The sequence below is a fragment of the Mustela erminea genome, chromosome 17, assembly GCF_009829155.1.
Source record: "Mustela erminea isolate mMusErm1 chromosome 17, mMusErm1.Pri, whole genome shotgun sequence".
NCBI lineage: Eukaryota > Metazoa > Chordata > Mammalia > Carnivora > Mustelidae > Mustela > Mustela erminea.
In genome coordinates this window covers 13,347,124-13,362,781 of record NC_045630.1, presented here as the reverse complement: position 1 = coordinate 13,362,781, position 15,658 = coordinate 13,347,124, and the positions used below count along the sequence as shown (strand labels likewise).

Here is a 15,658-nt window from a genome sequence, read left to right as displayed (position 1 = left end):
AGTGGTGAGAGGGCATCCCTGACCTTAGGGGAAAAACTCACAGGTTTTCGCTTTTGAGAATGATATTCACTGTGGGTTTTTTGTAGATGGCTTTTATGATACTGAGGTATATTCCCTTTATCCCTATACTGTGGAGAGTTTTAATTAAGAAAGATTGCTGTATTTTGTCAAATACTTTTTCTGCATCAATTGAGAGGATCTTAGGGTTCTTGTCCTTTTTTTTCTTAATGTGATGTATCATGTTGATTGATTTGCAAATATTGAACCACCTTTGCAGCCCAGGAATAAATTCCACTTGGTAGTGGTGAATAATACTTTTAATGTACTGTTGGATCCTACTGGCTGTTATTTTCATGAAAATTTTGGCATCCATGTTCATCGGTGATATTGGTCTGTAATTATCCTTTCTGGTGGGGTCTTTGTCTGGTTTTGGGTTCAAGGTAATGCTGGTCTCATAGAACGAGTCTGGACGTTTTCCTTTCCTTTCTTTCTTTCTTTCTTTTTTTTTTTTGTTTTGTTTTGTTTTTAACAGTTTCAGAAGAATAGGTATTAGTTCTTTAAATGTTTGGTAGAAATCCCCTGGGAAGCCACCCAGCCCTGGGCTCTTATTTGTTGGAGATATTTGATTACTGCTTCAATTTCCTTGCTGGCTATGGGTCTGTTCAGGTTTTCTATTTCTTCCTGTTTCCGTTTGGTAATTTATAAGCTTCTAGAAGTGCATCCATTTCTTCCAGATTGCCTATTTTGTTGGCATATAGTTGCTCATAGAATGTTCTTAAAATTGTTTGTATATCCTTGGTGTTAGTCATGATCTCTCCTCTTTCATTCATGATTTTATTAATTTGGGTCCTTCTTTCTTTTTGATAAGTCTAGTTAGGCATTTATCAATCTTATTCTTTCAAAGGACCAGCTTCTAGTTTCATTGATCTGTTCCACTGTTCTTTTGGTTTCTCTTCCATTGATTTCTGCTCTAATCTTTATTATTTCTCTTCTCTTGCTAGGTTTAGGTTTTATTAACTATTCTTTCTCCAGCTCCTTTAGGTGGAGGTTAGCTTGTGTATTTAAGACTTTCCTAATTTTTTGAGAAAGTCTTGTATTGCTGTGTACTTCCCTCTTGGGAATGCCTTTGCTGTATCCCGAAGGTTTTGAACAATTGTGTTTTCATTTTCATTTGTTTACATGAATTTTTTTAAACTTTTCTTTAATTTCCTGGTTGACCCATTCATTCTTTAGTAGGATGCTCTTTAACCTCCAAGTATTTGAGTTCCTTCTAAATTTCCTCTTGGGTTTGAGTTCCATTTCCAGAGCATTGTGGTCTAAAAATATGCAGGGAATAATTCCAGTCCTTGGTACTTGGTGAGACCTGATTTGTGACCCACTATGCAATCCATTCTGGAGAATGTTCCATGTGCACTTGAGAAGAATGTGTATTCTGTTGCTTTAGATTGGAATGGTCTATATATATCTGTGAAGTCCATCTGGTCCAGTGTGTCATTCAAAGCCCTTTTTTCCTTGTTGATCTCCTGCTTAGATTATCTGTCCATTGCTGTGAGTGGGTGTTAAAGTCTCCAATATTGTTGTATTATCAATGTGTTTCTTCAATTTTATTATTAATTGGTTTATATAATTGGCTGTTCCCAAGTTAGGAGCATAAATATTTATAATTGTTAGATCTTCTTGTTGGATAGACCCTGTAAGTATGGGGTCAATCCTTACTAGAGTCTTTGGTTTAAAATCCAATTTGTTTGATATAAGGATTGCTATCCCAGCTTTTCTTGGGTATCCATTAAAATGATTAATTGTCCTCCACTCCCCTCACTTTTCAACCTGGAGGTGACTTTGGGTCTAAAATGAGTCTCTTATAGACAGCATATTGATGGGTCTTGCTTTTTTTATCCAGTCTGATACCCTGTGTCTTTTGATTGGAGCATTTAGCCCATTTACATTCTGAATAACTATTGAAAGATATAAATTTAGTGCCACTGCCCTATCTATAAAGTCACTGTTTCTGTATATTGTCTCTATTCCTTTGTGGTATATGTTCCTTTTAGGCTCTCTCTTTGTTTACAGGATCCCCTTTAATATTTCTTGCAGGGCTGGTTTAGTGATCACACATTCTTTTAGTTTCTGTTTGTCCTGGAAGCTCTTAATCTCTCCCATTCTGAATGACTGCCTTGCTGGATAAAGTATTCTTAGCTGCATGTTTTTCTCATTTAGTATCTTGAATATATCACACCAACCCTTTCTGGCCTGCCAGGTCTCTGTGGATAGGTCTGCTGCCAATCTAATGTTCCTACCCTCGAGCTTGTTTCAGGCTACCCTCAAGATTTTCTCTTTGTCTCTGAAATTGGCAAGCTTCATTGTTATTTGTTGAGGTGTTGATCTATTTTTATTGATTTTTGAGGGGGGCTCTCTGTACCTCCTGGGCTTGAATGCCTGTTTCCTTCTGAGGATTAGGTTACTTCTCAGCTATGATTTACTCAAATATACCTTGTGTCCCTCTCTCTCTTTCTTCTTCCTCTGGGACCCAGTTCTAATACTGTTTTTGTTTTGTTTTATTTTTTGTTTTTGTTTGGTTTTGTTTTTTAAAGATTTTATTTATTTGACAGAGAGAAACACAGCGAGAGAGGGAACAGAAGCAGGGAGAGTTGGAGAGGGAGAAGCAGGTTTCCCACTGAGTGGGGAGCCCGATGCAGGGCTTGATCCCAGGACCCTGGGATCATGACCCGAGCCAAAGTAGACACCCAATGACTGAGCCACCCAGGTGCCCCCTAATATTGTTTCATTTATGGTATTGCTGATTTCCTGAAGCCTCCCCTCATGGTCCATTAATTTTTTTTCCTCTCTTTTCCTCAGCTTCCTTGCTTTTCATCAATTTGTCTCCTGTATCAGTGACTCTCTCTTCTGCCTCATTTACCCTAACTGTTAGACCATCCATTTTAGACTGCATCTCAGTTAAAGCATTTTAAAATTTCAGCTTGATTAGATTTTATTTCTGCACTAAGAGATTCTCTAGTGTATTCCATGCTTTTTTCAAGCCCAGCTAGTAACCTTATAATCGTTATTCTGAATTCAGTTTCTGACATTTTACTTATATCCATATCAATTAGATCTTTGGAAAAGAGTATTACCTCTGGTTCTTTCCTTTGCTGTCAACGTCTCCTTCTAATCATTTTGTCCAGACAAGAATAGATGACAAAGAGTACAAAGTCAAAAATATCAACCACAACCACAACCACAACCCCAGCGAAATACACACTAGACAAATCTGAAGAGGTCAGAACCAAAAAAAGAAAGAAAAAAAAAAAAGTAAAAAAGAGAGAATATAATCTCACAGGTGGACAAAATAGGGTGATCCACTTTGTCCTGAGTGTATTTTGGTCTGTTTGTTAGAAAACACTAAATTCCAAAATTATAAAGAAAGAAACTTTTATATATATATATATATATATACATATATATATACATATATATGTGTATATATATATGTATGTGTGTATATATCCATATCTATATATATCTATGTCTAATTTACATATAATCGAATACAGTGAAAGGGAGCCAGAAATGAAGAGTATATCTATAAAACGTAAATGTAGCAATGAAAATTTAAAAAGTCTTAAAAACAATTGATAAAATAAGAAACTAGTTAAATAGGGGAAAAAAGGAACTGAACTGAAAGACTAAAGACTCATGAGAAAAAGCCCTTGAATTCCACCTACTACTTTCCTCTAGCACAGGAGTTTTTCAGTCCGGAGTGATCAGTAAACAGATCTTCACCTGATGTTCCTGCTGGTCTTCTGGAGGACCCGCCTGCTGCACTGACTCTCAGGTGTCTTTTCCTGGGTGGAGTTGCATTGCCCCTTGCCGGGCTGCCTTGGATTTCTCTATGTGACTTTTGTTCCCTGAAGGTTTCCACACCCCACCCCCCCACAGCTGTAGAGGATTTTTTTTTAAAAAGTGATAGTGGTGGCACCCCATCTCCAGTCCCAGAAGTGAATGATCGCTGCCCCCTCTCTTCAGTGCCCCGTCAGGGAAAGGCAGTCAGTCTCTTTTGTGCGGACCACGCCGCAGGCCTGTGGTGCATATCCGCAGGGATCCTCCCAGGTAGGGGAGCAGGGTCTTACTGGGACCCTGGGGGTCACAAGGCCTCTACTTGGGAAGCTGTTGCCTGATCCTACACACACCTGCGCTGCTCCTCTGGAAGGAGCAGGGTCTCCCAGGGGCTGTTGCTTGCTGGCCCCTGCTTGGAGAGCGGTCTCCCGATCACGTCCGAGTTCCTGGTTTATGGCCACCCCTAGCTGAGAGGCCACTGTGGGCCTCACTAATTGTAGCCGGTTTCCTCACTCTAATGCTTGGGAACTCTGTGACACTCAGGCCCCCCTGTTCTTTCTGTGGCCCTGGGGATCCTAAGACCACACTGTCGTACCGAGGATTCCTCCCCACTTCGCTACCTGAGTACCTTTCAGGCAGGGACGTCTCTCACAGGAGCAGACCTCTAAGAGTTCAAATTTTGCACTCTGGGGCTATACCACTTTCCAGTAGCTGGCTTACAGAGGCTCCCACCTCCCGCCATTTAATTTCTGATATATCCCCTCCGATTCACATCTCTGCACCCCTACCTTGCAAAAAGTGGTCACTTTCTATTTATAGAATTGCAGCAATTCTTTTCTTAGATCTGGTTGAGTTCACAGGTGTTCAGACTGATTTGACAGATAACTAGCTGAATTCAAGAGACCGGATGAAACACGGGTCCCCTGTTCTTTCGCCATCTTCCCTTTCCCTCCTAAACATGCTTTAAATTCAATTTCACATATTTGGCCATGATTGTGCATGCCTGGTATTTTATCTTATAACCTTAGTGTAGGAATGAAGTAAGACCTTGGTAAGGTTTGAAGTGAGTAGCTATCAGGGAGGGGGAAATTTCCGCTTACCCTTAGTTCAGAATAGTAAAATATTAAGACAACATAAGACAGTTAAGAGGAGAAAACATTAATTAATGTACACATGGGGAATCCACGTAAACATAAGAGATTTCAAAGACAGACAAACTGAGGCATATATGTCATCCTGAATTAAGGAGAAGTGGGGAGGGGTCTAGTAATTCAAAAGAAAGGAAATAATTTACAGGAAGATGAAACAGAGCAAATGTCTGGTGAACAGATGTTTTCTGGGCCATACAGAAATAATGGGACACAGGAATTTTAATAAACACACTTGGCTAGGTTCCTCCCTCTTTGCCACACCTAGTCCATGTTATAATGTAGTTGTCAATGGTGACTGTTCCCTTTCTGGAGCAGGTCCTCTACCTAAATTCTTTTAGAAAGTTAGGGGTGTGAAAATGAGTAAAAAGGAAACCTCAGGGCACCTGGGTGGCTCAGTTGGTTGAGCGACTGCCTTCAGCTTGGGTCGTGATCCTGGAGTCCTGGGATCATGTCCCTCATCAGGCTCCCTGCACAGCTGGGAGTCTGCTTCTCCCTCTAACCCTCCCTCTTCTCATTCTCTCTCTCTCAAATAAATAAATAAAATCTTAAAAAAAAAAAAAGGAAACCTCATTTCAAATGGAGTCTGGAAGCTCTCATGGGGGTGGCGGAGGGGTGGGGGCGCTCTCTCACATCCTTACAGCCTGCATAAGTAGTAGGGACAAAAGAAGAAAAGAATCACCTTGACAAGGGAGGACATCTTCCACCTAGGTATTTATCTCTTGGTTTTAAGACAAAGAAGAAAGATCCCCCTGTGCCCCAGCAACAACATGCTAATCACCGCTTCCAGCCAGTGAGAGACTTCCACAACCCCAAACTCTACTTCTTCTCCAATGAACTTTTGTTCAAAACAACCCTCCCCGATTTCCTTCTAAAACCTAATAAAAGCTAACCTTCCCTTTGTTTCTTTGGACTTGCCTATGGGTTGGCTATTTCCAAATAAAGTAACTGGCCATTTTATTTGTAAGGTTGGCAGGGGGAAGGTCAAAGGTTCTTCCTGTGCCTTTTAGGTCTTGATTGTTTTGAACTCAAATTAATCCACATGCCAAAGCAGCACATCCTGGGGTGGCCTGCCCTGAACCTCAACAGCTTCTTCCTCTAAGGCTTTCTTAGAAGTTTCACATATTAAATGCTGAGCTGGTGGTTGTGGAGAGTTAGTAGCTGAGTGGCAAGAAATCCATAAAGGGAGGAAACAACATAAATTAGAATAAGGATAAACAATAGAAAGAACAGGGGCACCTGGTTGACTCAGTGGGTTAAACCTCTGCCTTTGGTTCAGGTCATGATCTCAAGGTCCCGGGATTGAGCCCCGCATCGGGCTCTCCGCTCAGCAGGGAGCCTGCTTTCCCCCACCCCCCATCTGCTGCTCTGCCTACTTGTGATATTTCTCTCTGTCAAATAAATAAATAAAATCTTTTTTTTTAAGATTTTTATTTATTTATTTGATAGAGGGAGATCACAAGTAGGCAGAGAGGCAGGCAGAGAGAGAGGGGGAAGCAGGCTCCCCGCTGAGCAGAGAGCCCGATGCGGGGCTCAATCCCAGGACCCTGAGATCATGACCTGAGCTGAAGGCAGAGGCTTAAACCACTGAGCCACCCAGGCGCCCCATAAATAAATAAAATCTTAAAAAAAAAAAAATAGAAAAGAACAAATTGAAGCACATTACCCATACCCCCATTAGACCTGTCTCCTACTCCTGGGAGTAGGTTGGTCCCTTATAGTGGGTAAACTTAATTTATCTGAAGAAAATTACTAATGCTTTCTTTTAACAGATTTGTTAGACATAGAAGTGACATTTTTCACCCATGATTACAAGTTCCTCCCTGTTGAGCTAAAGAGATACAGTTTGGGTTGGCAGGTTTCACTCCCCTACAGTCCTCCTTCGAAATTCCCCCAAGAAGTTCCATTGTCCAGAAGTTGATCTGGTAGATTGTTTCATCTCATCGAACTAACTAGCCTCTTAGTCCTGACAATAGGTCAGTTGAGTTCAATTCATTTCAGGAGGTTATCTTGCAGACGGCCTCCCAAAGCTAGGCCTGTATGGTACAAACAACAATCAGGTATTAAGAGGCATTTCTGTGGGAGCAAAGAAAAGCAACTGTTAATGGTTGGAGTAAATTTTAAACCAGTCTCTGAGTTCTGAGAGTAGCCAGTTGAGAGGATTTCTAGATGTCCGCCCCAAAGCATTTCTAGACTGAGTGAAGGCAGACATGGGTAATCTGATAGACTTTCCTTGTTTGCAGTTTGACTGTCTCTGGTCATTTCTCTGAGTGGCCCTCACACCAATGGGCAACAAGGATTGTCCATACATGAACTGTTGTGGTGATTCCCTTGAAGTTTATATGTCAAGTTGTCCAACTTCAGTTTGCATGGCTTTGGGAAAAGCACAGTTTTAGTTCTTAATGATTCTAAGACAAGATGGTAGGAGAAAAATTGGAAATGTGAGTTTGGAGATTTGTAGCTAGAAGACTTTAGGATCCAGTCCCATTTATAATGAATAGTATAGCTTCTAATATCCACAAAGCTTGTTATTGAAACATAATTTTTCTCTTTATAAATACTGTCATTTCTATAAAAGATAGCCAAATTAAGACTAATCTGTTTGCAAAATAAGTCTACTTTGAATAAACTTGGCCTGATTATTTACATAAAGGCAGCAAGAGTAGCAACTGATCATTTGGGGTCCTTTGAATCCTTTGAATTTGCTTGCTGGAACTATTCATCTTTTTAATTTATTTATTAATAATAATACTTAGATTGCTTATGAAAATTTCATGAGACATTAAAGCAGTTAGCCATCATCTTAAGTTACTTACTTTTTACTGACAAATTTGGTAACAAAGATAACATGATCTTGTTTGACTTTTAGTAAACCGAAGTAGAAAAGTATCATACTTAATGCCAATAACTCAAAAGACACATCTCTCTCTATATATATTTTTTAGCATCTGCATCATACTTTTTCCCTCTTTTTTAACTGAAGTGTAATTAACATAAAATTTTATATTAGTTTAAGGTGTACAATGTAGTGAGTTGACAATTCTACATATTCCTCAGTGCTCATCACAGTACGTGTACCCTTAACCCCCTTCACCGATTTCACCCATCCCCCCACTTACCTTCCCTCTGGTAACCATCAGTTTTCTGTGTTTAAGAGTCTGTGTTTTTGTTTGTCTCTTTTTTTCTGTTTGTTCATTTGTTTTGTTTCTTAACTTCCACATATGAGTGAACTCATATGATATTTGTCTTTGTCTGACTGACTTATTCCACTGTCATACGTTCTAGGTCCATCCATGTCATTGCAAATGGCAAGAAAAATTCCTTTTATGGCTGAATAATATTCTGCTACATATATTGTATGTTATTTAATATTCCGTTGTATATATGTAACATATGTATCACATCTTCTTTATCCATTCATCTATGGATGGACACAGGTTGCTTCCATATCTTTGCTATCATAAATAATATTGCAGTAAACATGTGAGTGCATATATATTTTCAAATTAGTGTTTTCATTTTCTTTGGGTAAATACCCAGTAGTGTGATTCCTGGATCATATGTTGGTTCTATCTTTAATTTTTTTAAAAAGATTTTATTTATTTGACAGAGAGAGATCATAAGTAGGCAGAGAGGCAGGCAGATAGAGGAGGAAGCAGGCTCCCTGCTGAGCAGAGAACCCGATGCGGGGCTCGATCCCAGGACCCTGGGATCATGACCTGAGCCAAAGGCAGAGGCTTAACCCACTGCGCCACCCAGGTGCCCCTATTTTTAATTTTTTGACCAACTTTTTCCACAGTGGCTGCATCAGTTTACATTCCCACCAACAGTACATGAAGGGTCTTTTCTTTCACATCTCACCAGCGCTTTTTGTTTCTCATATTTTTGATTTGAGCCATTCTGATAAGGTGAGGTAGTATCTCATTTTAGTTTTGATTTGCATTTCACTAATGACGAGTGATGTTGATCATGTTTTCATGTATCTGTTGGCTGTGTGTATTTCTTATATTAATTAAACCAACAAATTTAAACTTAGCTTTTATTTACTGAAAATTTTCCTAGATCATATGAACTTGAAAAACTGGTTAGCTTCTATTATATTTTTTGAGATTTAGAAATGCTTGAATGTGTAAGTGCTTAATTTTAGGCCAATCAAATAGAGCTCTCTTACAAATTAATTTTGGTAATACTATCTGGAGGTAGAAAAATATATTGATAATGTATAAAACTGAGGTTTTTATAGCTTTCCATTTTAAAATTTGAGCATGAAACAGGTATAACAATACAAAACTCACTAATTTGTAAGTTAAGTTTATCTGCTTGGATAGCTAAAGCTTTTTACTGGTAATATTTGTAGAGAAGGCACGTGATTTATATTTGTCCTTGACAAGTAATTTTATAGAAGCTGTGGAGCACTTCGTGTTCTTTTAAAGGTCCCTAATCCTGTCCATTTAGTCTTAGGGTTGGCGTTGTTTCAGATGCCTCCTGGGTATTTATATTGCAAATACAAGGTAAGATTCATATCTTGAAAGGACAGAGAAAAAATGTAAGTTCCCCAAGAAAGTCTTTGGTTTTTGAAGGCCAATAATTTTGCAAGCCTTATGAGAAAAATAGGGGAAGTTTTAGAGCTGGTGAGAAGGAATGGATGAACTTTGCATTGCCTCTAGAGCTGCATTTTTTTATTTAGTAAAGATTGGTAATATAAGGATAATTGCTCTTCATTTTGGAATTGGGTTGGAGCATAAATGATAACCAGGGGTTGATCTGCCCATCCAGTTACGTTAGCTCCCACTTGCTTTATTTTTCTGGATTGCTAAAAAGAAAACCACAGGCCCAAAATGGTGTTACGTAGGTTAAGTCCCCAAGTCAGTAAACCAAGGCTTAATACCTAACCTGACAGCAGTTTCAATGTTCCAGAATCTTTAACCAGTCAATACCGGAATTTCCCGGTCAGCACTAGGAAGTTTACTTAGGAGGGTGACCTTGCCTAAAACAATGGATTCTTTGCTAATAGTTTCCTTTGTTCAACTCCTTCTCTCTCTTTAAAAGCCTTTTACCTTTTCTGTAACCCTTGGAGTTCCCCTCTACATGCTAAATGGGACTCTGCCTGATTCATGAATCGATTAAATGAAGCCAGTTATACCTTCAAAAATTTCCTCAGTTGAATATTTGTTAATTAACAGATTTGGTGGCAGTGATGGGATCCAAAGTGAATTTGTGGCAGCGTCTGGAGACAACAAGAAAAACAGGTGTGGTACCCGAGAATACTTTGAGTTGACTTTCTCACATTTCCAAGGGCTATGGATAAGTCCCTGTTGATTCTGAGCTCTGCTCTTTGTGTGTTTAAGATCCCTGTCTAATTGGCTTTCCTTTACTGAGCTGACATGATTATGCCTGCAGCCAACTGAGCTGGTGAATTTGCATTATGCCTGGAGCCAGCTGAAGCCCAGTTGAGTTGGCTACTCTGCCAACAGAGCTGACAGGTCAGCCTAGAGCTCAGGAGAGCTAGCAGATTTGCTTATAGCCCAACTCAGCTGGAGAAAGGTCTTCCCAGAGCCAAGGCCCTAACCTTTCAGGCCATAGGTCCCCCCAGGTAAAAACCTTAGCAAGGTTCCATGGGAATTGATGGTATGTGCACAGGCACTTCTTGTGGTCAAGATGAAGAAACATCTATCTCTGGGTAACTGCCAATACTTCAAGGTGCACATGTTTGTCTTGTTTGGTGGAGATAAAGGCTACTGCTAGAGGGGATCTCAGAGGCCAAAAAACCACAAAAACTGTGGGCATGGGTCAACCATTGAAAGGCTGCTAGAGCTATAAGCACCTCAAGAAGACTCCAGTGATAGGATAAGTGGGTCACAGAATGGGTTAAACTGACACTAGGTCACCTGCCAACCTCAAGAAAATTTCAGTGCAGTGAGATAAACTGTCAAACACAGTCCCCAAATCCAGTGGCATGTTCCTTTTAAGTATTACTTCGGCTCTAAGAAACCCAAAGGCTTAGCTAATGGGATCCTTGGATCCTAGGGTCAAGTGTGCCACCTTTCAACATATCTTATGTCTAAGAACTATAGCCCCGGAAGTTGTAGATATGTAGCAAAAACAGCAAATCTTACTAAGCCTGTTTCGTATCCTGAGGAACTTCGATCAGTAACCGTCAGGTTGAGGACCCCAAAATAAGCGTGAACCAAAATGTTAGTTAACCAACTTAAAAAAAGTACTGGTGTAACAGAATTCATCATTGCTTACTTATTAGCTTTCGCTAGAAATTAAGGTTTCTAAGAGCTAAAAAATTCTAACAAGAGAAACATACTCCATGCAAAAGAAGTAAGATGTGTATTTTTGGTTAAAATAAATAAGAGGGTTAGGGTGGCTGGGTGATGGACATTGGGGTGGGTATGTGCTATGGTGAGTGCTATGAAATGTGTAAGCCTGATGATTCACAGACTTGTACCCCTGGGGCAAATAATACATTATATGTTAATAAAAATAATTTTTAAAAAATAATAAATAAGAGGGATGGGAATACATTTTAGCTGAGGGAGAAGAAAGTAATTCTGTCCGAAGTGAGGCTAGTTATTTTAAGATGGAAACCTCAGGACAAAATCTGAATGTAAAAAAGAAAGTTGCCAGAGGTTTATGAAAAAGGTATCCTTGGAAAGGAATTTTATGGGTGGTCAGGACTAAGACTAAAATGAGTACTTTTTAATATCAAAAATAAGTTGGTACAAAATTAAAATTTGGTTTTCTCTACGTTAAAAGGATAAAGAGTTTTTTGGGTTTTGTTTTCTTTGTAGACTTTTGGTCTGCTTAAGTCTTTTTGACCTGGACCATTCCAAAAGATTTACTGAACTAAGTAGGCTCATTTGATGTGTCAAATTATATAGGAAGCATTGCCAAATTAGAGGTAATACTAAGTTTTTTTTTTACATTGTATTTGTAAGATTTGGGCACATGTGACAAGTACATTCTGCTTCTACAAACAATGGCCCCTCACAGATAGACTCTTCCCATCCTGATGTCCTTGTAACATAGCAACAGTCCCCTCCCGAATCTGCAAAATTGAACAATCAGTGTAAATTAAACAGTCAGGGCTATGGGAAAGCCAAGACAGCTGCTGGGTTTTTCCCAGGTCCCTGGAAAATCCCATTTTTTTGGTGGGTTTTGCATTCCTTTACCCACCATGAAGCATTTAAGATGACTCAAACTATAGACATTGGTGGGGAGACTTGTATAAAATTGCAAGAACAGTCCATGAGCAATGTCTGACTTGTCAGGTCCATAATCCTAAAAAAATTGTTTTTGTCTCCATAGGCCTCAGACATCTTCCCTTTGGATCCTCTGAGCACCTACAGCTGGACTTCATTCATCTCCCACTTCATATGGGTGATCAATATGTTCTTGTGTTTGTATGTTTTTCCAGGTGGGTTGAACCCTCCCCGCTTGGCAAGTCTGATGCCTTTACAATGGGTTTAAAAAAAACAAAAACTGTTTAAAAAATGTACTTCCCACGTGGGGTACACCTGTAATCTCTAATGATTGGGACACCCACTTCACTGGGCAAATCACACCAGCCTTAATGAAAACCTTGCAAGCTTCTGAAAATTCTACCACTGTACTACTTTCTGCTGACCTGGTTGTCTCACGAAAGCATGATGAGCGGCTGTAAGTCTCTAATGTCTATCATCCACAGGTTAAAGAAGGCTCACTGGTTTCCCAATTCAAAGGATTCTGTTGATCACAGTTTAGAGCCTGATGATGAGGTATTCTGAAAATATTATCAAAGAAAGACAGCCCTTGAGCCCCATTGAAAGAGACTTTACCAAGTGCCCCTGATGACCAATACTGCTGCAAAAGTAGAAGGCATTGAGCCTTGGGTACATACATCACAGCTGAAGGAGGTCCCCATGATCCCTCCATAGATGCTGGAGATTTCCAAATCAAATTGGCAAGGAAGAGAAGTAGCTGGCATTGAGGCAAACTGCTTCTGCCCAAGATGACGGATCAAGACTTTGTACTTGAAGTAAACATGAAACCCTTTCTCTTTTTCCTTTCCTTGATTCTGGCATTGGCCAGAAGGATAATGCTCTCATTTGTATTTCCCAGGCCATAGCTAAAGGGGTGACCTCTGGAACTGAAAGCAACCTTTTATTTCAGAGAAGGAGAAAATCTAACTATGCCTCTAAATGTTTACAAGCTAAAGAAGACATCTCATTGGTCAGTTCCCCAAATTTACATCATGGAGTTAGAAAGGAGCCACTGGAAGGGTTTTAGTCCTTTTGGCAGGTCCCTACTTCTCTGGTTAGGAATAAATGTAAATTAAGACTATAATCAGGAACTTTCCCTTGATTCTTAAAGTTATTGAAAAATCTGCTGCCAAAGCAATAGTGACCAGCTTTTTTCTTACAGTTTCCATGACCACAGATCTTAGACATAAAATAAACAGGTGTGCCAGAAGATGGTGCATTTAATTGTTTGGTTTTTAATGATAGGGTTTTAGAATACACGTGAGGTTTGGTGGGGTGGATTCAGGAGCCAATGACCAAGAAAGAATTCTTGCAGTGTCTTTGGTGTAAAAAGGTGGTTTTATTAAAGCACGGGGACAGGACTCGTGGGCAGAAAGAGCTGCTGCATGGGTGTTGTGAGGGGTGGCTGATTAGATACTATGGTGTTGGGGGGAAGTCTTGGAATCCTTTTTCCAAGATGAAAACAAAAACAAAAACAAATTAGAACAAAAATTAAAACTCCACATTGACATAAATTCCTCCTTCTTAATGAGAGGAAGCAGAAAGCAAGCTGAGGACAAGGCAGAAGCTGACTCCCCACAAAGAGGAATTTTATGTCGGGTGTGCAGTTTTAATTTTTTAAATTTTTGTTCCAAGTCTAATTTCTGTTTTTGTTTTTGTTTTTGTTCTCATCTTGGAAAAAGGATTCCAAGATTTCCCTTGGAAGAAGGATGTTATATACTTTTGTATCCACTTCTGAATTTGGTCTTTGCACAGATGCCATTAAGACAATTCTTTAGGATGAGAGCCCTGTTAAATTTTTCAAACATCAAAGTTTCTCTGATTCAGAAGATCCATTGTCAGGGCGCCTGGGGTGCTCAGTGGGTTAAGCCTCTGCCTTCGGCTCAGTTCATGATCTCAGGGTCCTGGGATCAAGCCCCGCATCCAGCTCTCTGCTCGGCAGGGAGCCTGCTTCCCCCCTCTCTCTGCCTGCTGCTCTACCTACTTGTGATCTCTCTCTCTCTCTCTCTGTCAAATAAATAAATAAAATCTTAAAAAACCCAAACAAACAAAAAAAGAAGATCCATTGTCTGGTGATTGTTGAGTAGGATCTATTCATCTCAACAGTGAGTCACAAAGCCAAGGACACAAGAGGCATCTCACAAGAGAGTGTAAAATATGCTGCACTCATAAGATCTAGAGAGTTCATTTACAAAGATAGACTATAAAAGTAAAGGCCTTTGATGCTTATTTTTATGACCAGTAAAATACACTCTCTGGTCTTCACCATTGGGAGGGTGCACTGCCTGGGGTCTACCTGGTGGCCAGTTGGGGTTCCAAGACATGCTCTTTGACTGGCAGTGTCAGCAATCAGAGAAGTTTGTTGTAAGGGGCCCAGAACATAAGGGGCCTTTGCTTTCTCAAACTTTGTTGCTTGTTAGTGCCAGAAAAGTCCCATTTCAGTAGCACCTGCCTGGTGTCACAGATTAGTGATCTGTGACCGGAGATGTTTCATGTTTTCACAACAGCATCTTTATTGCCTGTGCAACAACAAAGGCCTTTGCTATCACCTTCCCCCCCACCCAAAAAAACCTCTTTAACACCCAGCTGCCTGTTAAAATTTCCCTTTCTTCATGAGATTTGCAGAGAATACTTCTGCCTGATCTCTAGGCCCAGGAAATAACAGTTTCCTTATGTAAATACTGAATGTCAGGAAGTGAATTTAGCAAAAGTGCCCAGGGAGAGCAACAGGGCTTGCTTTGCTATCCCTTACAATTCAACTCCTCCTACTTCCCAGGGCTCTGTAATCAAGCTCTGCCAGTTTCAGGCATTCCTGTGCCATGTCCTTTGTGCATGTATCCTGGACCTCCAGGGCAAAGAATTCATGTCCCCAGGACAGCAGCAGATCTTTTAAATTATAAAATCCTTTTACTTCTGCCCTTGGAGTGATGTGAAAATGTTGGGGTTCGGTAGTGAACAGTCAAGAAAGAAATCTTGAGGTGTCTTTGGTGCAACTGGGGTGGTTTTATGAAAGCTAGGGAACAGGACCAGCAGGCAGAGAGAGCAGCACTGGGGTCATGAAGAGTGGCTGATCAATAGTCTCAAGCTGGGAGGGGGTGTAGGGATGGTGAAGTCTCTAAGGAATTTGGGGGCAAGGTTTCCAGCACCTTGAGGGGCTAGCTATTGTTCGAATAAGGTCATTTACTACTGTCTAGTAAAACCTTAGTCATGAGACCCTTCAGGTGTATATCAGTGGGCCATATGCTTGGAGGATGATTTCTAACATATATCTTGGGGTTGGGGGGAGAAATAAAGGAAGTTTCCAAAGGGATTTCCATATGTTAAAGAAGACCAATAGGATCCTGCAGTTTGTGCTAATGTTAAGCTAAGGCTGCCTTTTGCCCTTATCAAAGTATTAACATGGAGGCAGTTGAGTCCCTAAAGGAATGT

General features: G+C 40.1%; 1 protein-coding gene across 10 annotated transcripts in view; it reads left to right on the top strand.

Moving 5' to 3' along the window:
• Positions 1 to 15,658, top strand: part of SPATA45 (spermatogenesis associated 45) — a 37,684-nt gene that overhangs the window by 7,459 nt on the left and 14,567 nt on the right. For 3 of the 10 annotated variants that reach the window (XM_032317038.1, XM_032317036.1, XM_032317034.1), the window contains exons 2-4: positions 10,166 to 10,231; positions 12,297 to 12,405; positions 12,676 to 13,428. The exons of 1 other annotated variant lie outside the window; for it this stretch is intronic. Coding sequence is in view for 1 of the 9 variants with exons in the window: in XM_032317033.1 (XP_032172924.1) it covers positions 10,180 to 10,231; positions 12,297 to 12,405; positions 12,676 to 12,745; positions 12,905 to 12,958; positions 13,089 to 13,256 (453 nt within the window). In the remaining 8 variants the exon portion in view is untranslated. The remainder of the gene's footprint in view (positions 1 to 10,165; positions 10,232 to 12,296; positions 12,406 to 12,675; positions 13,429 to 15,658) is intronic. 6 more of the 10 variants (XM_032317040.1, XM_032317035.1, XM_032317041.1 and 3 more) reach the window with 4 other exon arrangements.